General features: G+C 42.7%; 3 protein-coding genes across 15 annotated transcripts in view; 1 reads left to right on the top strand and 2 right to left on the bottom strand.

Moving 5' to 3' along the window:
- LYG1 (lysozyme g1) overlaps positions 1-23522 on the bottom strand; it is a 158305-nt gene that overhangs the window by 33831 nt on the left and 100952 nt on the right. The gene's annotated exons all lie outside the window — the stretch shown is intronic.
- On the top strand, positions 1985-18960 carry LOC129047310 (lysozyme g-like protein 2). 2 transcript variants are annotated; one of them, XM_024241179.3, is made up of 7 exons: positions 1985-2044; positions 7486-7591; positions 8339-8411; positions 14514-14654; positions 15873-16069; positions 17199-17337; positions 18842-18960. In XM_024241179.3, exons 3-7 carry the CDS (start codon positions 8369-8371, stop codon positions 18958-18960), a joined length of 639 nt encoding a protein of 212 aa, XP_024096947.2. In that variant the 5' UTR covers positions 1985-2044; positions 7486-7591; positions 8339-8368. The 2 variants fall into 2 exon arrangements, with proteins under 2 accessions (XP_024096947.2, XP_063569431.1); XM_063713361.1 differs by having other exon boundaries at positions 1991-2044; positions 8344-8411.
- Positions 14940-23522, bottom strand: part of LOC100448218 (large ribosomal subunit protein uL30m) — a 178491-nt gene continuing 169908 nt past the window's right edge. For 3 of the 5 annotated variants that reach the window (XM_054547323.2, XM_054547326.2, XM_054547324.2), the window contains 2 exons: positions 18400-18481; positions 14940-18299 (listed from right to left, as the gene is read on the bottom strand). In XM_054547323.2, the coding sequence (XP_054403298.1) occupies positions 18228-18299; positions 18400-18481 (154 nt within the window). In that variant the 3' untranslated portion in view covers positions 14940-18227. Of the gene's footprint in view, positions 21757-23522 lie in introns of all 5 variants that reach the window. The other 2 variants (XM_054547325.2, XM_054547328.2) reach the window with 2 other exon arrangements.

The following is a 23522-nucleotide window of genomic DNA, read 5'->3' as shown; positions in this document are numbered from 1 at the left end:
CATATGATTATCAAAAGATTAGGGCCAGGCGCAGTGGCTCACGCTTGCAGTCCCAGTACTTTGGGAGGCCAAGGCGGGCAGATCATGAGGTCAGGAAATCGAGACCATCCTGGCTAACATGGTGAAACCCCGTCCCTACTAAAAATACAAAATATTAGCTGGGCGTGGTGGTGGGTGCCTGTAGTCCCAGCTACTTGGGAGGCTGAGGCGGGAGAATGGTGTGAACCCGGGAGGCAGAGCTTGTAGTGAGCCGAGACCACGCCACTGTGCTTTAGCCGGGTGACAGAGTGACAGAGCAAGACCCCGTCTCAAAAAAAAAAAAAAGACTAGGACCCAGACTATAGTATATGAGGACTTCTATTTTAAAAAATGAGAAAAAGTTGATGATATCTTGTGATATAAAAAATTTTTTAAGCCAAATAAATAAAATGTGAAAAAGGCAAACAACCCAGTGAAAAGTGATCAAAGAATACAAACAGGCAGTTCAGAGCAGGTAAAACTGACACGGCCAATGAGCGTATATGAAAAGATGCCCAATCTCAGTCAGGAAACTGACTTTAACCACCCAATTTAAGTCTAATTATAACAAATCTCGGTGGAGATATGGAGCGTGGAAACACTTATATGCTGCTTTAGAGGGGTAAATATGGTACAACTGCTTTGAAGAATTTTGTAACATCTGGTATAGTTGAAGATGCAATTCAGCTTAATTTCCATGCCTGCATATACACACACTTAAAACAAAATTGGAAACATTCATTAATACCATTTAATAACCTGCTTAAGTAAAGAGCTTAACAGTATGAACATCCTTCTATTGTTAAACAAGAAAACTTATTATTAAGAAGCCTCCAGCTGAGGCTCCTAACCCCTGCTTCCTCTCTTTGCACTGTGAGGGCCTCTGGCCTGATTAAAGGTCACCAGAGTCTTTGCACACACAGCCCAGAATCACTCACACCTGCCTGCTCCTCCACTGTCTATGGGGCTATGTGATAGCCCAAGTCCCTGCATGCCTGATTTATTCCTCACACCATCCACCCCCTCATCCTTCTGCCCTTGATTTTGGTCAGGTTACTAAGGAGAATGAGTTGGAGAGGTCCACAGGGGATTCCAGTTCTCCTAGAAATCAAGACTGCAGGAAGCAGGCACGAGGGAGTGAGCAAGCACTTGGGAAAGGGCCTGAGCAAAGCAGGCTGAAGCTTGTATGCTACTGTTTGTTATAACTGTGGGTGGAGTTAGAGGTAAGGTAAGAGAAGTCAGCTGGGAGAAAAGGATGGCCGATACACTCCACCTCCAAAACCTTAAGCTTAAATCTTCCCACTGGCCCCATGATAGCCCCTTACCTTCTTCCCTTCATTTCCAATCCACTTGCCATTACTTAAGCCATTCCTTTGCCAAACTCCATCTCACTTGTCCCTGTATCCTCCTTGCATGGCACCTGCAGAGCTGCATCTCAGCCCTGGACCACCGCAGCCCTCTGTTTTCTCCTTGTCTGTACTTAGGTTGCCGTGCCAGACCCCAGCATTTCAATACCTCTGAATGAACATTTATGGACTCCAATCTCAACTAGTCCATATGTAGACCCCACTCATCTTTTTGGCTCTCTTTCAGCTCTCTCTCCAATTCTACCGAGTAGCTTTTCCACATGCTCTCCGTTTTCTAAGTCCATGTAGTTTTTACTCTCGGCACATGATTTGAGCTCCTGTTTCACAAAGGACTTAAAAATCAGTAGATAACTCCCTCAGTTTTCTCCCATCAACTCTATACACTGAACTGCATTGCTATCTGATTTTTTTCTCTTTTCTTTCTGTTACAATGGAAGAGGCAATCCCATTCCTGCCTCAGGCCAATTTCTACGCTTAAGCTTTTGAACTAGCGTCTTCAACGTCATTACCTGATCAAATAATCCTATTGTTTTTTGTATCCTCATTTTCTACAGCATTTGATTATATACAAGTCACTCCCAGGGTAAACCGTGACAAAAGGACTGTCTTTGACACAAGTCCTTCTCCAGATACTGCTCCAGCTCTTCTCTCCATCACAGGTATGGTGAACAACTATAGAACAGTTTTTTACAAAATCATCCAGAGTTCTAGGTAAGTGACTGCCTGGGGTCAGAGGGTGAACAGAAGAGAAGAGGGAGGGGAGAGAAACTGGGAATGACTGCTAATGGTTGCGGAGATTCTTCCATGGATAAGGAAAATACTCTAAAATTGATTATGCTGATGGTTGCAAAACTCTGTGAACATACTAAAAACCATTGAATTGCACACTTTAAATGAGTGAAGGCTATGATATGTGAATTATATCTCAAATCAAGCTGTTTTTAAAAAATGGCTTACTTGGCCGGGCACGGTGGCTCATGCCTGTAGTCCCAGCATTTTGGCAGGCCGAGGCAGGTGGATCACCTGAGGTCAGGAGTTGGAGACCAGCCTGGCCAACATGGTGAAACCTCATCTGTACTAAAAAATACAAAAATTAGCCAGGCGTGGTGGTGGGCACCTGTAATCTCAGCTACTCAGGAGGCTGAGGCAGAAGAATTGCTGGAACCTGGGAGGTGGAAGTTGCAGTGAGCCGAGATTATGCCACTGCCCTCCAGCCCAGGCTGACAACAGTGAGACTCCATCAAAAAAAAAAAAAATAGTTTACTTTTGGCACAATGAAAGACATAGTTAGGGGATATCATGAGGCAGTCTTTTTATGGTGATGGGTCAGTTCTGTATCCTGATTATGGTGATGGTTACTTGCATCTACCTGTGGGATAAACATTCACAGTACTATATGCTTCTGAAATATAAATAAATATTTTTTTAAAAGAGTGTGTAAAAACAAACTGGGGAAATCCAAATAAGGTCTGTACCTAAGTTTACAGTATTGTATAATACTAATGGTAATGTTCTGGATTTGACATGTACTATAGTTATGTAAGATATTGCCATTGGGGGAAGCTGGGTGAAGGGTACATGAGAACCCTTGGTACTATTTTTGAAGCTTCTTGTGAAATTTAAACTATTTCAAAATAAAAATGTTACTTTAAAATTTTGTTTCAGACTTCTCCCTTCTTTCCAAACCACAGGGAGTCCCTTTTTCAAACAAATATATTCCTAGACATGGCTGAATGATCCAGAGGTGGGCACCTGACCCAGCCCAGGTTCACTGGAATTTTTTCCTGGATTTGTTTTTTTTTTTTTTAACCTGTGTATTTTTCCATTATATCGTTATACTACAACTGTTAGTCCATTCTTCTGTTGATGAATTTTTTGGAGTGTTTCCAGTTTTGAGCTATTATGAATAAAGCACTGTAAATTTTTTTTTTCTCTTTTTTCTTTGTAGAACTTACAATCTGTGAAGATTCTCATACAAGTCTTTTGGGAGACATTTTTTTTTTCATTGCTCTTGGGTAAATGACTAGAAATAAAATTCCTGAGGCATGTAGTATGTTTACTTTGTTAGAAACCGCTGAACAGTTCTACAAAGCAATCATACCATTTTACACTCCAACCAGCAATGTATGAGAGTTCTGTTTTGTTTCATATTCTCACCAATATGTGATATAGCTAGTCTTTGGTTTTAGCCTTTTTAGAGAGTGTGAAATACTGTCTCATTTTGGTTTTATTTTGCATTTCCCTGATGTGTAAAGATGTTTAGCAATTTTTCATGAGCTTTATTGGCCATTTGTATATCTTCTTTTCTGAAATGTTGGTCAAATGTTTGACATTGGAAGACCAATAATGCAACCATATAAGTGGCTTCTTCAACAGGGTATGCATTTTACCTATCATATAGTAGATTAAAACCAAGACAAGAAAAGCACACAGCAGTTAAAGCTTGACATTGAAATATCCTGGGGTTAACTTGAATGTTTTAGTGAAATTTTATGGAAGGGCTCCCCTTCTGCCTTCTCACCAGCCATTGGTGCCAAAGTACCTTTGCCACATATTCTTGGGCAGCTCCCTCATTTTATAGGTTTCAAAGCTATGCAACAGATGCTTGGGCTGCAACTGCTTGTGTGGCTGTTTCTGAACTTATCCTTCCTCCACTCCTACCAGGCAGGCTACAGAGTCCTGGCAATGAATAGCTCCTGCTTGTCCTGCCAAGTTTTCTTCACGGCTGAAGAGAGACTTCACCTCCTACTTCCTGTCCTATAATTCAGCCATTAATTATTTTTCCTGAGTGCATGGATAAACAAACAAATGAATAAATCAACAAGAAGCTAAGCCATCAGGACCTGAGTGCAAACCCATCATGATAGTAACTGGCATCTCTATGAAGCACTGTAGTTTAGAACATGTTTTTACATATAAAATTTATTTTTATCTTCAAAACAAAGTCATGGGGCATTATTATCGTCTCCATTTTACAGATGAGGAAAATTAAGTCTCAGGGAGGTTAAAAGAGTTGCCCATGGTCATCCTCCTTGGCTGTTATTCCTGAGAAGGGAGAGCTGTGCCTGGGATTCACAAATAATGACATGGCGTAGACAACCCAGTCTCTATTAGCACAGACTAGTGTTGGGAGGGAGGCAGGTGAGGACGCAGAGGGCGAGGGGACCAAGGGAGCCTGAGATGCTGGATTCCTTTAACTCCCAAAAGTGCTAACCCAGGGTAGCTCAGGGCACAAGGGCAGGTCTTTGTGTGGTATGAATTGAGAAGTCTTGCCAAGAACTCCCACCAGAATCTACTTCCCTGGCTATACAGAGTACCTCAGTTTTCATAATCATTCCTCTCCTCCTAACTAGGACAGTAGCACTTAAAACTTTGCCATTGAAGTTTTCCCATTGCTGAGGCCATTTAGTCATTAGGGATGATTGGAGTCTCTATCACTGAAGCCAGGAACCCCAAATCTCTTAGGACTCCCCAGAAGCTGCCAGAGAATTGCTGCACTGAAGAGTCTTAGGAGCAGGCAACTGATTCGAGGGGGCAGGGGACCAGGCCATAGAGTTTTATTTGTATAGCACAGACAATGCTTGTATATAGATTGTGTTTTTATTTTGGGGACTGATGGAGATTATGACAGGTGCCCAGTTCCCTTCAAGCCCCTCCTGTAAATACCGGTACAACTTACATGTAGTCATTCTTGGTATCCCTGGGAAGAGATGGAGAATTTATTCAGTATATTTCTTCTTAGTGACAAGAAATTTCTAAGATCATCATACAATAGTACCCACACTTAACCATCCACTGGGTCAGTAGGGTACTGCAGTTAAGAGTTACGCTTTAGAGTATAACAAACTTAGGTCATGCCCCTTCCTATTATTCTACCAGTCATACCATACAAGGTCAGTGTGTATTAACTACATTATTATTACTGGTAGAGAAAATATAAAGTGACAAAAAACCACTTTGGACTTAGTTAACTTATATTAATTTGCATTTTAGAAATTACAACAGCACCTACAAACACTTGACAGATAGTGGTATAAAATCTGTGAGTGGTGTTACTTTTCCAGACCATAGACAATGCTTTGTATCCAGATTGATTTGGACCTGTTGCAATGATTGCTCTGCAGAGGCATTTGTCCATCGTGCGGGCACTTCTGATACAGTGGAAGAGCATGGATTTTGGAATCTTACAGGCCTAGATTCAAATCCTGGCTCTGTCACATGCTAACTGTGCCATCTTTGACAAGTTACTTAGCTTCTCTGAGTCACAGTTTCCTCATCTCTAAAATAAGGGATGATACCTGCCTCACAGGGCCAGTGGAGGATTGAGTCATATAATATCCATAGGAACCTGACTAATGTTGGGTGTCAAATAAATGTTCAATTGTTCTCTCACAGTTTCAGTGAACAGAACAATCCACATCAGTTTGAAAATAATTTTGGTTGAGTTGCAGAAGCCCGGACATTAATACCCTCATACCTAGAAGGACTCGTAACCCCACTAACTGAGAGCAGAAAGATACGTATTCTTCACATTCAACAGTGCTTTAAATGTTTTATTAACACTTTCTTCTTCCAGTGCATGTAGGGAGAGCCCCAGCCTCCACCTACTCTCTTTTATCTCACTTATCATTCTTTCATAACTTCTTAATCTCCCTTTCTTGAACTTTCTCATTGCCCTTAGCCTGGAAGCCTCAGGTAAGTGGCTCTACTCACCTTGCAGTGAAGTGGGTCATGGGCACAATGTCGCTGGTGATAGACTATGGGTTTCTAAGGCCTGCCTCAGGGCAGTTAGACTCCTGCAATATCCCTTATTCAAGAGTGGTCCTGACTGCAGTGTTGATGGTGGTGGAGCAGACCCTCCGTGGGTCACTTTGCTGAGAGTCAGGTAGGAATCATCCATTGGCTCAGAACAGCCCTGCCACTCTTCCAGGGATGGAAGGCTAGAGGCCGTGCCAGGGACGTCTGTTCTACAAGCAGGAAGGCAGGCAGGGCAGAAGTGAGTGCCAGTGGACTGTGCAGCAGACCTCAGCTTGGGGAGGGCATGTTCTCCTGGGAGTGGAGGTTGTTTTATTGCCAGGGAGCTGGGAAGTTGCCTGTGGCTTTGTTTTCCTGTTTCCCGTACAGCTGCCTTGCACCTTTCTCCACTCGGTGGATGTAGGGTAGGACTGTGTGCAGTCTGAGAAACTGGACACGCTTGTGGAAGGACCCAGACCAGACTTCTTCCTCCCCTCAGCGCAATGTGCTTTGCCTGTTTCAAGAACGTCCCTTCCATTTCCTGTTCCTGGGGCTGCACAATATGCTTCCTCTCTTCCTTTGGACATAAGCCTGAAGAAAGATACTCTCTTCTTGAAGAAGTTTTCATCCCTGGCTATATCCTTTTTTCCCATATCCTTAGCAAGTATGGGCAAATGAGCACTCACGTTGCTACTCCCTGGTTTTGCATTGATCTCCTAGAGCAGGTGGCCACACTTGCACCTTTTTCTCAGAAGTGGGATTGGAGTAAGGAGCCAAGTTCACCTATCATAATCATGTGACATAGTGGTTTGCGATCATGTGACATATTGGTATGGAGATCATGTGACATTGGAATGGGGAACAAAAAGCAGGAGACCCAGTATTTCAGGTAAATAACCAATCCAATAATAAAAATTGCTAGTATTTCCTGTTATCTTTTTAAAGCAAATTATCTGTTTCTTATTCGCAAATTTAGAAGCTGTTTGGCACAATTTTAGATATCTAGAAACAATCTATCAAAATATGCCTCCTGAGCAACCTGGGGGTTCATTAGATTAATTAATTAATAGTGGTGAATAAACCGTTTGAAATCCTCTTATTAATTGGGTCACCTAAGTCCTAAGTAGTATTATAACCAGGCCTAATGAGGTCAATGGCTTAAAGAGAGGGTTTTAAACCATATATAAAGCTCCTCTAATGATCGTTGGTACAGGACGAAGGTAAGAAAAGCCAGGTGAGTCTTCATGCTGGTGTTTAAAAGTTTCCTCCACAGCAGTAGAGCCACACTGATGTCTACTCAGTTAAAGCCAGGTGTGCAGTGATCTACTGACTAATGGATTCTCCAACTGTTAAACCTATGTTACAGGACAAAGGCCATCACTTTGTAAAAGCTTGAAGTGCAGTTTGCTGCTGAGTACAGGAGACCTTTGCAAACAGAGAGGGGAGATTTTCTCTGTAAAGTTGCAAACAAGGTTAGTGCTGGCCTTCTTATATCTTGTAAAACTTACAAGCTACCATTTGAATGAAACCAAGAATAGAGTTGATTGAGGAAGAAATGGAGCAGAGGAAACCTCTTCTAAGTCATGTTCTCTGATGTTCCTGTTGGTATTTTGTTTTATTTTGTTTTCCCTACAGAGACCCTAGTATAAGAATGGAAACACCCAGGCATGGTGGCAGGCATATGTCGCCCCAGCTACTCAGGATGCTGAGGTGGGAGGATCGCTTGAGCCCAGGAGTTTGAGGCCATAGTGAGCTATGATTATGCCACTGCACTCCAGCCTGGGTGACAGAGCAGGATCTCATTTCTAAATAAATGGATGAAAAACCAAAACTGATCCTTGAAGGCAGGGGTAGGGTGAATAACTAGAATGAAAGGAGCAGTATTTTTTTTAAAAAAGTATTCTTTTTTAAAAGAGAAACCCCACAAAATTATGGGGTTACCAAGCTTAGAGATGGGATAGGAGTGTATATTTAGTTACATATGTAAGATATGCATGACTCATGTCAATATGAAATTGGATTGAAGTGAGATTGGGAGTTTATGCTTAAGAAAGAGAGTGTGCCAACAAACTATGTACTGAGCCTGTGAGAATACTATCTTGAAACAGGGAAATGAGTAGTGAATTGGAAATAACTCTGAACTTTTTAAAATATCAAAGCAAATTTTTCTTTAGGAAATTTTCAGGTTTTAAAATTAACCACTTTTGATTTCAAATCAGAGCAGGTCCTGGAAGATAAGATTCCCCGCCATGTTATCCTCCGTGGTGTTTTGGGGACTAATTGCCCTCATTGGTAAGTCAATGGCTGAGATTTAGCATTGTTCACAGGGCATCCACAAAAACCTCCAGCACAATCATGAATCAGAAAGAGCAATGATTACCTGTAATGGAAGAGTGGGCTCTCATTCTGACCAGCTTGGCCATTAATCAACTATGATTTCTATAATTAACAGTGTGCTCTGCTTGCTAAGCAGGTGAAAAACAGAATCTGTGGGAATTTCAAATAATCTAATATTTATTGATCTGCTTACTTCCTGTCTGACAATGCACCTATCAGGCTGGATATCTTACCAGGAGGTATATGGAACAGTGCCTTGGAAGCAAAACACATGAAGAGACAATTATCAATGCCAAGCGGTGGATGAGAGTTCAATGTGTATAGGTGGGAGAAAAGCACTAGTCTGGGAAAGATTTGGGAGGAAGAGCTCACATCCAACCAGAATGCTCAGATGTGAAAGGCTTTTGGGGGGAACATGTCAACTGAAGGATGCTTGGTGATTTAATAAGAAAAGGGAAGAGCTTGCTGGATGGGAAGAAAGATTTCAGTAAAAGAGCAGAGGCAGAAATGAATGAAAAGTCTTTGGGTCCGTGTGGTCTGGACAGAAGAGGGGGTTTCTGGGGGGAAGGCTGGAAAGATAGGTTGGTGAGTTGGTAAGGGATCTTGAATAAGAGAATGTGAAAACTTTGACCTAAGCAAAATGAAAAGCCATTCTGAGCAATGTTCAAGTTGTCTTTAATTATAGAATGGTGACTGAAAAGAAAGTGTTTCTAAAATGTTCAATTCTAAATTTGGAAAAACAAGGCTACCCAAAAGTAATTTCCAGTTACTTATGGTCAAAAGCAGGGCAACATAGTTTTAAATTTTTACTCATTTTAGATTGCCAGGTGAGAGCAGAGTTAAATAGCCAGTAGATTAATTATGAGCTACCATATTAGCTGTGTATAGCTGAAAGGTGACTCAATTTAAAAAGGGCTTGTGTGTTTATAAGGCCTACACAGGCAGTGTAGGGTCCATCCGTGGTCATATTCCAGTTCCCTTAAAGCAGTGGTTCATAAACGTGTGTAAGAGTCAACTGGGAATGCTGGGTAAAATGCAGCTTCTTTGGCCTTATACTGCAAGATTTTGGTTCAGTAGATCTGGTGTGAAGAGCCCAGTGATAAGCCTTTTTTTTTTTTTTTTTTTGAGACAGAGTCTCGCTCTGTCACCCAGGCTGGAGTGCAGTGGTGCGATCTCAGCTCACTGCAAGCTCCACCTTCTGGGTTCACGCCATTCTTCTGCCTCAGCCTCCCAAGTAGCTGGGACTACAGGCACCCACCATCATGCCCAGCTAATTTTTTTGTGTTTTTAGTAGAGACAGGGTTTCACTGTGTTACCCAGGATGGTCTTGATCTCCTGACCTCGTGATCCACCCGCCTTGGCCTCCCAAAGTGCTGGGATTATAGGTGTGAGCCACCATGCCAAGCCCAGTGATAAGCATTTTTAATAAGCTTCCTGGGTAACTTTGATGCCTGTGGTCTCTGGGCCACACAGTGAGCCTGGCAAAGACTGCCTCCCAGTGAAAGGATACTGAACCTGTCAATATAAGGACACTTGATCCAGATAATTTAAACAATCCCTTTCTGTCTCATTCCTTCATCCATCCAACTATCCATTCTTCCATTCAGCAAATGTTTATTAAATGTCTACTTTGTGCCAGGCATTGTTCCAGGTGCTGAGGAGGATATAGCAGAGAAAAACATCTAGAAACTGACCTAACGATATTTATCTTCTAGTGAGAGGAATGAACAGAAAAAGAGTGAGAGGAAAAAGGGAAGAGAGAGTGAAATAATGAGAGGAAGGGAGGGAGATAAAAACATTTCACCCGTAAAAATTTTTGGGCCTGGCACGGTGGCTCACACCTGTAATTCCTGCACTTTGGGAGGCCGAGGCAGGCGGATCAAAAGGTAAGAGATCAAGACCATCCTGGCTAACACAGTGATATGCCATCTCTACTAAAAATACAAAAAATTAGCCAGGCATGGTGGCGGGCGCCTGTAGTCCCAGCTACTTGGGAGGCTGAGGCAGGAGAATGGCATGAACCTGGGAGGCAGAGCTTGCAGTGAGCCGAGATCATGCCACTGCACTCCAGCCTCGGTGACAGAGCGAGACTCCATCTGGAAAAAAAAAAAAAAATTTTTTTTTTGATGTGTCTCTAACATATAAGGACCAGCTCTGGCACAAAAAGATGTTCCTGGTTCAGCTTGAACATTTCCTGCCCCAGGCTAGCAATCAGCCATTATTCTGAGGAGCGCTGGTTCTTGTTAGCAGGAAATGGTATTTAGAGACCACAGTGTGGGAAGTAAAAGTGCTCCATTGCTATGGAGTTGTCATTTATTTCAGGTGTTTTCAGTGGCGGGAACTAGAAAATATATATTTTTAAAAGAAAAACAACTATGCATTTAGATATTTCACATTTATATTTAAGAATGCAAGCATTTTACATCAGTTTTATATTTGTACCTCTGCTATCTTACACTAAAAATCCTAGTTCTAATGACATTAGCATTATTACTTATTTACATACAATAGTGTCAAAATAACTATGACAGTATTACCAACCAATAATGAGACAGTAGATACAATTTAAGATTTTCTTGTGATTATTTATGTTCATAGGATGGATTCCTATGTAGTGGTATATACTTATATGGATATATTTTAAAGTCACTTAAGATAATTCTCCTCTATATGTTTATTAATCTTTCAATTTGTTATAGAGTTATGTTCATTTGTTTTTCTTTTTTATGATTCCATTTTTCCCTATTTGATTTAATTTTAAAATTTATGATAACATTTACATGGTTCCAAAATAAAAACTTTAAAAAAGATAGTTAGTCTATCCCCTATCCCTGTTCCCTTTACCTTCCTCTTACTCTCTCCATAACTAACAATTTTTATCAGTTTTTCATTCATCCTTGTATTGTTTCTTTTGAAAATATGAGCAAATCACACAAAATATACAATTGTATTTTCTCCCCTTTCTTACACAAAGAGTACAATTCTATAAATACTATTTTGCTCCTGGAGAGAATTTTACAGGAATATATACAGGTCTTACTCTTTCCTTTTGCAGCTGCATAGTACTTCACTGTGGACGTAGCATCACTTACTCAACCAGTCCCTAAATTAATGACATTTGTGTTGTTTGCAGTCCTTTGTTCTTATAAACAGTGCTGGAATGAACAGCCTATCACAAAACTGTGTTCCACAGCAATGTGTGAGACAGCCTATTTCCTCACAACCTCTCCCACAGAGGGTATTGCCAAACCTTTGGGCTCTTGCCAACTAAAGAGTTGGAAAATGCAGCCAGGTGCGGTGGCTCACGCCTGTAATCCCAGCACTTTGGGAGGCCAAGGTGGGTGGATCACAAGGTCAGCAGATCAAGACCATCCTGGCTAACATGGTGAAACCCCGTCTCTACTAAAAATACAAAAAATTAGCCGGGTGTGATGGTGGGCACCTGTAGTCCCAACTGCTGGGGAGGCTGAGGCAGGAGAATGGCATGAACCCGGGAGCGGGAGGCGGAGCTTGCAGTGAGCCATGATCGCACCACTGCACTGCAGCCTGGGCGACAGGGCAAGACTCTGTCTCAAAAAAAAAAAAAAAAAGAAGCGTTGGAAAATGCTGTCATAATGATGTTTTAATGTGGCCTTTCTCTTCTTTTGAGTGTGGTTTAACGTCTTTTATATGTTTAAGGACCATTTTCTTTTTTTTTGTCTATAAACTCTCTATATATTCTGCTGATAAGGTGATATTTGGACAGAGACCTGAAGGCATGATCATGTAGATACCTGGAGGAATAGCGTTCTAGGCAAAAGGGACCACAAACATATAGGCTTTGAGGCAGAAACCTGCCTGGCATGTTGAAGGATAAGCACAAAGAAGAATGTGGCTGGAGGAGAGTGAGCAAAGGGAAAGAGAAGTAGGAACAGGAGCAGAGGGCCAGATCTAGTAGGTCTTGGAGGCTGCAGGATGGACTTGGCTATTTCCCTAAAGGAGGAGAAAGCCACTGGAAGGTTAAGAGAGAAGACTGATAGCAGCCCATGCATATTCCCACAGGGCCACTCTGTCTACTAGGTAGGGGATGGGCTGCAAGAGTGAATCAGGGAGGTCAGTTAGGAGGCTGTTAGGGGAGTCCATATGAGCACTGATGCTGGCTGGGACTGTGGCAGTAGCAGAGGTGGGAGAAGTGGTTAGATTCTATTATTTTTTCGTTTTTTGAGACAGAGGTTTGCTCTTTTTGCCCAGGCTGCAGTGCAATGGCACGATCTCGGCTCACTGCATCCTCCTCCTCCTGGGTTCAAGTGATTCTTCTGCCTCAGCCTCCTGAGTAGCTGGGATTACAGGCATGCACTACCACGCCCAGCTAATTTTGTATTTTTAGTAGAGATGGGTTTTTCCATGTTGGTCAGACTGGTCTTGAACTCCCGACCTCAGGTGATCCGCCTGCCTTGGCCTCCCAAAGTGCTGGGATTACAGGTGTGAGCCACCACGCCCAGCCAGATTCTATTTTTTTTACATCAAACATTTTAACAAAATACTTTTTTTTTTTTTCCAGATTTGAGACAGGGTCTTGTTCTGTCGCCCAGGCTGGAGTGCAGTGGCACCATCAAAGCTCACTGCAGCCTCGACCTCCCAGGTTCAATCAATCTTCCTGTCTCAGTCTCCCACACAGCTGGGACTACAGGCATGTGCCACTACACCAGGCTAATTTTTGTATTTTTTGTAGAAATGAGTTTTGCCATGTTGCATAGGCTGGTCTCGAACTCCTAGGCTCAAGCAATCCTCCTGCCTCAGCTTCTCAAAGTGCTGGGATTCTAGGCATGAGCCACCACATCCAGCCCAAAGTACTGTCTTATAACAAATATTTGGACTCTTAAGGTACAAGTTAACAGTCCTTGAAACCGTTAGAACAAACTTTTCAACATTACAGAAAATAACTTTGTATCTCCTTTAGCAAAAGCTCTGCCTCTCCTGTAACAGGTAGACTTGGACAGAAACTCACTTTTTAATGACAGAACAAAAAAACAAGAATAGATTTGACTTATTTTGGCAAATTCAAGTTTTACTTCTAATTTTATTAAATAGACATACATAGGAACTCAACTTCACAGTAAATGATATAAAATAAGAATATATTTAAATTGTTATGGTGCCCTTCTTTCTTATCTTTCTAAACAAAGTCAAATTGTTAATCCAGATGTTCACATTCCCAGAAGCATTTGTGTCAGAAATGTTTTAAAATTCCTCTCAAAACAATAGACACTGGGGACTGTAAAAGGAAGGAGGGAGAGAGAAAGGGAGGGAGGGAGGCAACGATTGAAAACTACACATCAGGTACTGTGTTCACTATTTGGGTGAAGGATCGATAGAAGGACAATCCTCAGCATCACACGATATGCCCATGTAACAAACCTGCACATGTACCCCCTGAATCTTAAAAAAAAAAAAAAAAAAAAAACCTCTCAAGTTTCCTGCTTAAAAACCTGTCAGTTTTAATTCTGACATACAGGCACTGACATACAGTGCCTGTAATCCCAGCACTTTGGGAGGCCAAGGAGAGAGGATCGCTTGAGCCCAGAAGTTTGAGACTAGCTTGGGCAACATAGCAAACCCCATCTCTACAAAAAGATAAAATAAGCCAGGCCTGGTGATGTGCACCTGTGGTTCCAGCTACTCAGGAGGCTGGGGTGGGAGGATCGTTTGAGCCCAGGTGTTGGTGCCTGCAGCGAGCTATGATCACGCCACTGCACTCCAGCCTGGACAACAGAGCAAGATCTTGTCTCTTAAAAAAAGGAAAAAAAAAAGACTGCACATGCATTCAGGATCTATAAAAGATGAATTTCATAATATTTTGCAGTGTTTTCAGATTAAGCGCTGTGTTAATACAAAACAAAACAAAAGGTCGGAGCAGAGTGGGCATGGGGAACTTCTGTCTGATGAACAAATAATGGCAACAAGAGAGTTGGGGCGTTCTGTCTGTGGCCTTCCGCCTTTGGTTTAGTGATGTTTATTGCAGCAACCCAAGTAATATCTTCTCACAGGATTCATGTGAGTTACACTTCTGCCTCCTAGGCACTTCCAGGTGCTCGTACCCCTTCACCCACTCAATGAAGCCTCACCTACATCCGCGCCTGTACCACGGCTGCTACGGGGACATCATGACCATGAAGACCTCTGGGGCCACTTGTGATGCAAACAGTGTGATGAACTGCGGTAAGTGAAAAGCAGAGCAAACGTTCGGCTTTTTCCCCCTTTCATCGTTTTCAGATTTTTTCTTAGGAAGTCACTTAATTTTGAAAAGGTATAATCATCATTATGACAATAGCATCAAAATTAAAAATGAGCAAAAACCACAATCCTGACCAATCTAACAACCCGCTTCTTTTTATTTTCCACTCCCATTCTTTCCAAACCTTGTCCAGCTGTGTTTATTTCCACGTGTTGAAACTACTGCTTGAATAAATATTAGACTCTGGCTTTGTTTTTTGGGTGGTGCCGCTGTGTTTGCTTCATGTTACACGTTAACATTTGAAGCAATACTGTTCCAAAGTCATCTTCATCATGTTATCCTGGTTTTAGAGTGTCAGAGCTGGCAGCAACCACAAGGTCACATCAGACCCCAACCCCTCAAATTTACAAATCAGAGCCCAAAGACTCAGCAAGGAGGGGGGTACTTCCCAATAGAACAGAGCCAGCTAGTGGCAGAGCCAGGCTAAAACATACATTGACTGACTCCTAGTCCAACAGGCTTCCCAGTGCACCAGTGTGGCAGAATTTTGTGTGTGTGTGTGTGATGGAGTCTTGCTTTGTCACCCAGGCTGGAGTGTGATGGCATGATCTCGGCTCACTACAACCTCCACCTCCCAGGTTCAAGTGAATCTCCTGCCTCAGTCTCCTGAGTAGCTGGGGTTACAGGTGCCTGCTGCCAAGTCCAGCTAATTTTTGTATTTTTGGTAGAGACAGGGTTTCACCATGTTGGCCAGGCTGGTCTTGAACTCCTGACCTCAAGGGATCTGTCCACCTCGGGCTCCCAAAGTGCTGGGATTCCAGGCATGAGCAATTTGAAGGAGAAACAGAGCAGAAGCGGCACCTGTTGGGGGTTGTGGATCTGTTTCTGCAGTCAGAGATCAAAAGGATGTCTTAGAATGGTTGTCCCAAGCCATTAGCAGTTATCAGAGGCTGTGGCTAACTTAGCAAATTTTTAAAAATGGTTTTCTTCTGAAGTAGAAGAAACAGTTTCTTTTCTTTTTTTAACTTTAAATTCTGTTTTTTTTTTTAATTAGAGATGGGCTCTCACTATGATGCCCAGGCTGGTTTCAAACTCCTCCTGGGTTCAAGCGATCCTCCTGTTTCAGCCTCCTGTGTAGCAGGGACTGACTTCAGGCACACACTACTATGCCCAGAAAAACAGTTTCTTTCCTATTGACGTAGGGATCCGTGGTTCTGAAATGTTTGCTGAGATGGATTTGAGGGCCATAAAACCTTACCAGACTCTGATCAAAGAAGTCGGGCAGAGACATTGCGTGGACCCTGCTGTCATCGCAGCCATCATCTCCAGGGAAAGCCACGGTGGATCTGTCCTGCAAGACGGCTGGGATCACAGGGGACTTAAATTTGGCTTGATGCAGGTATTTAGCTAGAAACTTTCTATCAGCCCCACTGCATCCCTCCTCACAGAAGCTCAACCTCAACTAGAAATCCATTTGCAGTGCTTCCAAGCCCCAAAATACCCTGGCATCTGGCTACAGGTACTCCAGCATAATTTTTTTTTTTTTTTTTTTGAGATGGAGTTTCACTCTTGTTGCCCAGGCTGGAGTGCAATGGCGTGATCTCGGCTCACTGCAGCCTCCACTCCCGGGTTCAAGTGATTCTCCTCCCTCAGCCTCCTGAGTAGCTGGGATTATAGGCACACGCCACCATGCCCAGCTAATTTTTTGTATTTTTAGTAGAGATGGGATTTCACCTTGTTGGCCAGGCTGGTCTTGAACTCCTGACCTCAGGTGATCCACCCGTCTCAGTCTCCCAAAGTGCTGGGATTACAAGCGTGAGCCACTGTGTCCGGCTACTCTAGCATAATTTGATCTGGGATTTCTGTAACACATCTTTTTATTTCATTCAAGGCTTATTCATTATCAGATATCTTTTAAAAAGTATTTTAGGAGTTTCATAACTACCATTTTGCAATAAATAATATGTAATACACTAAAACTGAGAAAATCTTATCAACAGCACTATTGTTACAGGTGTCCTCTTGGGGTTCATGAAGTAGTAAATTTCATCCATGTGGATCAAAACGTGGTATAATCGAGCCCTACTTGAAACAACTTGTTCCTTTGGATAAAGTGGAGGAAGGGGATCCAAATTATCTGGATATTTGCTTCCAGGCTCGATTTTAAATTGTCTGTAGAAATACAGACTTCTGGCCTTCCCAGTTAGAAACAAATTTTTCTCTGAATTAGCTGGATAATTATTTATTACCAAAAATGTGTAGACTTTGGGTGTTATTTGTTTCAAAACAACTTAAAAAAAATTTTTTTTGTATATTAGAATGTTTAGCTAAAACTGTGCCATTTCCATTTCTCCCAAACCTTACTTTGTTTCTCTGACTCTCATCTCTATGAAAGAAAGAACAATAGAATTGACTCTTTGGGGATAAAGGCCGGTATCTATGACTTGAATACCAGGAGAGGAAATTAGGAATGGCAGAAAAATGTGTTACCTCATCCAGATGCTGACTTTATTATCTGAATTTTCTAGCTTGATAAACAAACGTACCACCCTGTTGGTGCCTGGGACAGCAAAGAGCACCTTTCACAGGCCACTGGGATTCTAACAAAGAGAATTAAGGCAATCCAGAAAAAATTCCCCACGTGGAGTGTTGCTCAGCACCTCAAAGGTAGGCTGTATTCTGAGTACTTTGTTTAAATGAGCAATGAATGAGACCACTGAAGGCCAGTGTGACCCCAGACTCCCTGGGAGCATTTCCACGTGGTCAGCAGTGGCCCTGGGAGGAGCTGTCTAGAGGCTGCATTTGCATTCCCTGAACCACTGAGTTACTTTGAGAGGTCCTCCATCCTCAACCTCCATTTCCCCTTCTGCAGAATGTTGGGGTTCTTATTCATTGCTTATTGAGCTATTGAGTGATACCTTGAAACATAGTGAGACCCTGTCTCTACAAAAAAAAAAAAAAAAATAGCTGGGCATGGTGACACACAGTACCAGCTACTCAGGAGGCTGAGGCAGGAGGATTGCTTGTGCCTGGGAGGTTGAGGCTGCAGTGAGCATTGATTACATCATTGCACTCCAGCCTGGGAGACAGAGTGAGACCCCATCTCTCAAAAAAAAAAAATTATCTATCTATCCATCCATCTATCTATCTATCTATCTATCTATCTATCTGTTTGCCTACCTCTCATAGGTTTTTTCCTGTTATAAGAAACTGTCAACAACTTTCCAAATTGTCTGAACAATGTTACTCCGTGAGTATTCTTGGGACTTCAGGTGCTATATATCCAAGTGGAAATCTCTGCTTGGCTGACCACAGGCCCCCTCAAGTTTAGCATCTCCCAGATGGAATTAACTCACTAACCTCACACTATAAATTTGCTCTTTCTTCTGCATTTTACGTGTCTTGGAGGCACCATAATATAGCCAGTCATCCCAGCCTGAAAACCAGATTGCTTTCTTAGGCTCTCTGGTTCCTTCTCTCTTCACACCCAACCACATCAATTCCTATTAGGTTTACCTCCTATCGGCCCATGTTATGTCCTCCACACTCTAACGGCCTTAATCAGAACAGTTTCTAGTCTCTACTTCAAGGTGCTTTAAGGCAGGGATCAGGACCAGGCATCTTTTTCTCTGGATATCAGAGCAGAGCACAATTATGTTAAACACATACATAACTACTAAAGATAAAATTCTAGGGTAAAATAGCATACACATGCATATATACACGTACCCAAAGAAATAAGTGTGTCTTGGGTACCTTGCAGTCAGTGTGACACCTCTCCTGGCACATAGTAGTTGCTTGAAAACATTTCCTGAATGAATAAATGAGTGAATAGATGAGTGAATTATTGAATAAATGAGAGAATGTTACAAGCATTTTCAGCAGAGGATGTACTGGGAGTCTAGTTCTGCCAGGCCTGGATTACATAAAAAAGCAAATCTGATTTTTGCAACAAGAAAAACCAGAGACTTTGGAAAAAAAGAAACCAATCTAGAATTTTCCCAGTGATTCTTGGGGTAGCATGTCCTTTCAGAAAGGGAGAGAGAGGGAGGAGGATTTGGGACTGCCTGCTTTGGAAGATTTGCCTGGAGAGCTAACATCTTGGCAATGCTCATTGCTTATTTCTGCTGAAAGTTAATATTTGAGCCTAACTCTCTGTGTTTCATTTCAGGTGGTCTCTCAGCTTTCAAGTCAGGAATTGAAGCGATTGCCACCCCATCGGACATAGACAATGACTTCGTCAATGATATCATTGCTCGAGCTAAGTTCTATAAAAGACAAAGCTTCTAGGCAAAGCTCTGTGGATGGGCCAGGCTGGCAGAGTGCTCAGATGGCCGCCTTTGAGAGTTTTATGTGAATGTGTTGTATTCAACACTGGCAAAGAAATGATTAAAATCATGAAAGAAAATACATTTCCCAATTTTATGAATGAAAATAAGCATTGAAAAAAGGAAAGAAAAATAAAAGAAATCCATCCAGTTCACAGTATGGTTTCCAGGAAATGGACATAGACATATATATAATTACTTTGTAGTAAATGTGAATATCATGGCAAGTGGCCCCTAGGTATTCCAGCCAGGCTTCATTTTAGCCCGTGATTCCAATGCCAACCTACTCCCTGTCTACCAGAATTGCTAACAAGTTAAGAAAGCCTTACCCAAGACTTTGTCCTTTTTCCAGTATCTGCCCAAAGCCCTGAGGCTTTGCTTATGAGAAGTTCCTGACTCGTAAGCCAGCCAATCCATGGGACAATGGAGGAAGTAGGGATGGAATTCTAGCTTCATAGGAAACTGAAAGCCAACTGAGGTGAAGCTGTCATTCAAGTTAGATACACCAAGTCCTTCAAACCCACAGCAACCTCCTGTGTTTTCTTTTGTTTGTGAAGATCCAGGGACTGGCTTTTCTTATTTTCAGCAGTTGCTGCCACACGCTTTCTTTCACGGGGTCCACCCCTCACAAAACATGGCTGAAGATAAGCATGCAGGACCCAAAGCAATTATGGTTCTTTGGTTGCAAGCAAAAGTAACCACTTATAGAAATTTTAAGCAATAAAAGGAAATTACTGGAAGGCTAACAGAACCAACTAAGAGGGTCAAGGAGATGAAGAGACACCAGGCAACTCTGGGGTCTGGATAGCAGGAATGGGTGAACCATACCTTACAGCATCCCTAGTAAGTGAATGAATTAGCACCCTCACCAATATCCTCATATATGTACTCCAAACACCATTTTCTGATTATGTCATCATTCTGCGTTACTTTCATAGTGCCAGGAGAGGCTCGGAGCTATTTATCTTGGGTCACATACACACCTACCCCTTGGCTATTTTGCTACCTTGGTCTTGCTAACACTACCCACAACGGAGAAGAGACAACTCTCTGGAAGGAAACTGTGTGCTGTTTGTGGCCTTTACTTCCATAGTCAGGAGAGGACACAAGTGATAACATGTTGGAGTGTAAAGTGGACGTGTGATGATGTGGCCCTGCTGGGCCTTTAACTCCCTTTGGAGATGTTCAATGAATGTTTCAGTCCATCACTTCTGTTTCTGAGAAGGACTCAAAATCATATGCATCTGCCTCAGAGCCCCATTGGAGAAAGCCAAGTAAATCCTTCTTTGCCCACTGACCTCTCAACCCAGCCTGAAGATTTGACCCAGGCAGCACCAGGAATCCTTGTTTCAGCGGGCAGGGCCAATGGTCAGTTTGTGTGGCAGGCCCTTAGCAGGTAGGCTGGTAGCTTCTATGACTGGTTGAGGCCTATGCTGTACCAGGTGTTAAATATTTTTATTATCCTCCTTGCATGTGGGCCATCCAGGATGCTCTTCAGATGTTCACTTTGCTTAGGAATGATTTATTTTGGGCTTTCCCTCACATGCATGAACTTCATCTAATCACTAGCCCCTTCAATGTCACTACTTCAACAATAAAGTACATCTAGGTGAGATAACTTTCAGGTAATTTGAAAAACAAGAAATAGTATGCTCACGTGTTCCCTGAATGTATTCCCCCAGTGTTCTCTTTATGACTAGGATGCAAGAGATGTCCCGTGGGAGACCTCACATTCAAGTTGTCTTAGTTTGGTTCCCCAGAAGCAGAACTTGAGGAAACGATTCCAGTGTGGGTAGTTTATTTTGGAACGCTGGTATGAGGTGGCTGGATGATACAGGGACAGTAGGACAGCCAATAAAATGTGTCATCGAGCCAGCTACCACAGTGGGCACCTGAGCTCTACCTTGCAGGAAAACTGCTAGGAATGGTGCAAAACCCACACCATAGAATTATTCTGCCCAAGATACAAGGAGCTGGGGAATTTATACATCAACTCCTGAGAGCTGTTGGCTGAGGGATCTGCCTGTAGGGCTTTGGGGGTGTTAATTCTTTGCTACTCTGGTTTGCCTTGCAAATAAGCAACACACATTTCCAAGGAAAAGGGGCTGCAGGTACAGAGGTACAAATACTGGCAGTTGGAAATCAACTGAAAATTCTAAAAGGCTCAGGGATATGGGAGGGTGCTAACAGCATCGGCTTCATCAGGATTAGGTACACCTGGAGGTTGGGACTATCCTTCAAACATTGCTTGTTTTCATCTATGACTTAACAACATGGTAAGAACAATCTGGAAATAACACACAAACTTCATTATGCCTCATGATTTTCATGCCAAGCTTCTCCACAACCTGTTAGAATTAATAGATATAATACAACTATCCAAGTCTTTTTTTTTTTTTTGATGGAATTTTGCTCTTGTTGCCTAGGCTGGAGTGCAATGGTGCAATCTTGGCTCACCACAACCTCTGCCTCCCGGGTTCAAGCGATTCTCCTGCCTCAGCATCCCAAGTAGCTGGGATTACAGGCATGCAACACCATGCCCGGCTAATTTTTTTTTTTTTTTTTGTATTTTTAGTAGAGACGGGGTTTCTCCATGTTGGTCAGGCTGGTCTCGAACTCCTGACCTCAGGTGATCCATCTTCCTTGGCCTCCCAAAGTGCTGGGATTACAGGCATGAGCCACCGTGCCCAGCCAACTATCTCAGTCTTTATCCTCTTCCCATCTCCATCTAGCTCAACAGCTGATTCCCAGGGATTTGCTGAGAACAATGTCAAAGATGTTAGACACAAATGTGGCACCATTAGATATAATATCCAGTCATTCTCAATTTTCTTTATATTTTTTGCCTGTGCCCCCTTCAGGTGTTATGAATTATTACATGTCTACATCCTATTATGTAAAACAGCACTTTTATAGTTGTCCAAAAACTAGGTTCTTAGGCCAGGCATGGTGGCTCACACCTGTAATCCCAGCACTTTGGGAGGCCAACACAGGAGGATTGCTTGAGCCCAGGAGTTCAAGATCAGCATGGGCAACATGGTAAAACCCTATCTCTATAAAAAATACAAAAATTACCCAGGCATGGTAGCACATGCCTGCAATCCCAGCTACTTAGGAGGTTGAGTAGGGAGAATCACCTGAGCCCGGGGAGGTCGAGGCTGCAGTGAGTCATGATTGCACCACTTCACTTCAGCCTGGACAACACAGTAAAACCTTGTCTCAAACAAACAAAAAAACCCCAAAACCAAACCAAAACAAACAAACAAAAAATTAGGTTCTTACTGGAGGATGAAGAAAAATTGTCTTATAAATAGTTTTTGTTGGGTTTTGAAGGGAAGGTGAGGGTTAAAGAAAGACACAAAGAGAGAGAGTGGTGGCTCTACAGCAAATGCAGGCTTTATGTCCAGCATAAGACCTGCAGCTTAATGCCAATGCCCATTGCTGCTTACAGGCTGGGGCAATTATAGGCTGGGTGGGAGGAGTCTGGAACATGGGGCATGGCCTGCTGCCTGGGAAAATGTTGATAACATGTTCCCATGATTAGGCAGTTTGGTGCCTGTTCCGGTGCAGTGTGAGGTTCCTTACACTTTCTTCCAGCAGAATATAATAAGAGAGTCAGGCGGTTGGGCAGGCTGTTTGTCACAGCCCGAACCCCTGTGGAATGTTTCACTTTGACCAAGGTCTGTGAAATGGCTGGGGGGCTTACAAAATGGTGCAGTTTGGACTAACAGTTTCCAGAGCAAAAAAATAAAAAATAAAAAATAATGAAAACACCTAAAAATATTTCCCTTGCTAGACTTATTCATGATTATATTCTCATCCTTTCTTTTTCTTTGCCATTAATGCCTCAACTGCTGAGAGAACTGTGACCTAATAAGAAACAGGTGTTTGGCCTCTGCAGCGTGGTGCAGGGGAAGCAAGGGGAGGAAGCCTCAGCTTCCACACTGCTGACCTCTAAGAACGCTCTCCACACAGATGATTGAAGTGCTGTGCACTGTGATGCCTTCTGTTTTACAATGCTAGGTAGGGGAAACATTCCCCACGCAGACACAATGTCCATTCCCATAATACAATCAGGTAAGAGACGCACGCAAGCACTTCTCATGAAGCCTGCTGAAAAACACCAATTCGCCTACAGACTTTAATTCCATCAACCACTACATTCCTAACTTCGGCCTCCATTAGGACTTAATTAACAGGTTTTGGTGTTACAATACTAGGTATAAAGAAGTGTTAGGCCAGACTTGGTGGCTCACGCCTGTAATCCCAGCACTTTGGGAGGTTGAGGTGGGTGGATCACCTGAGGTCAATAGTTTGAGATTAGCTTAGCCAATATGGTGAAACCCCGTCTCTACTAAAAATACAAAAATTAGCTGGGCATGGTGGCGCACACCTGTAATCCCAGCTACTGGGGAGGCTGAGGCAGGAGAATCGTTTGAACCCGGGAAGCAGACGTTGCAGTGAGCCGAGATCGTGCAACTGCACTCCAGCCTGGGCAACAGGGCGAGACTCCATCTCAAAAAA

The sequence above is a fragment of the Pongo abelii genome, chromosome 12 (genome assembly GCF_028885655.2).
Source record: "Pongo abelii isolate AG06213 chromosome 12, NHGRI_mPonAbe1-v2.0_pri, whole genome shotgun sequence".
Lineage (NCBI taxonomy): Eukaryota > Metazoa > Chordata > Mammalia > Primates > Hominidae > Pongo > Pongo abelii.
Note: the sequence above shows the minus strand (reverse complement) of the source record. Positions and strands in the feature narration are given on the sequence as shown.

Excerpts from the sequence above, each read along its gene's own strand:
- LOC129047310 (XM_024241179.3), top strand. The coding sequence starts at position 8,369 with ATGTTATCCTCCGTGGTGTTTTGGGGACTAATTGCCCTCATTG. Across the intron at positions 14,655-15,872 it reads AAACAGTGTGATGAACTGCG|GGATCCGTGGTTCTGAAATG; the intron begins GTAAGTGAAAAG and ends CTATTGACGTAG. Across the intron at positions 17,338-18,841 it reads TGTTGCTCAGCACCTCAAAG|GTGGTCTCTCAGCTTTCAAG; the intron begins GTAGGCTGTATT and ends GTTTCATTTCAG.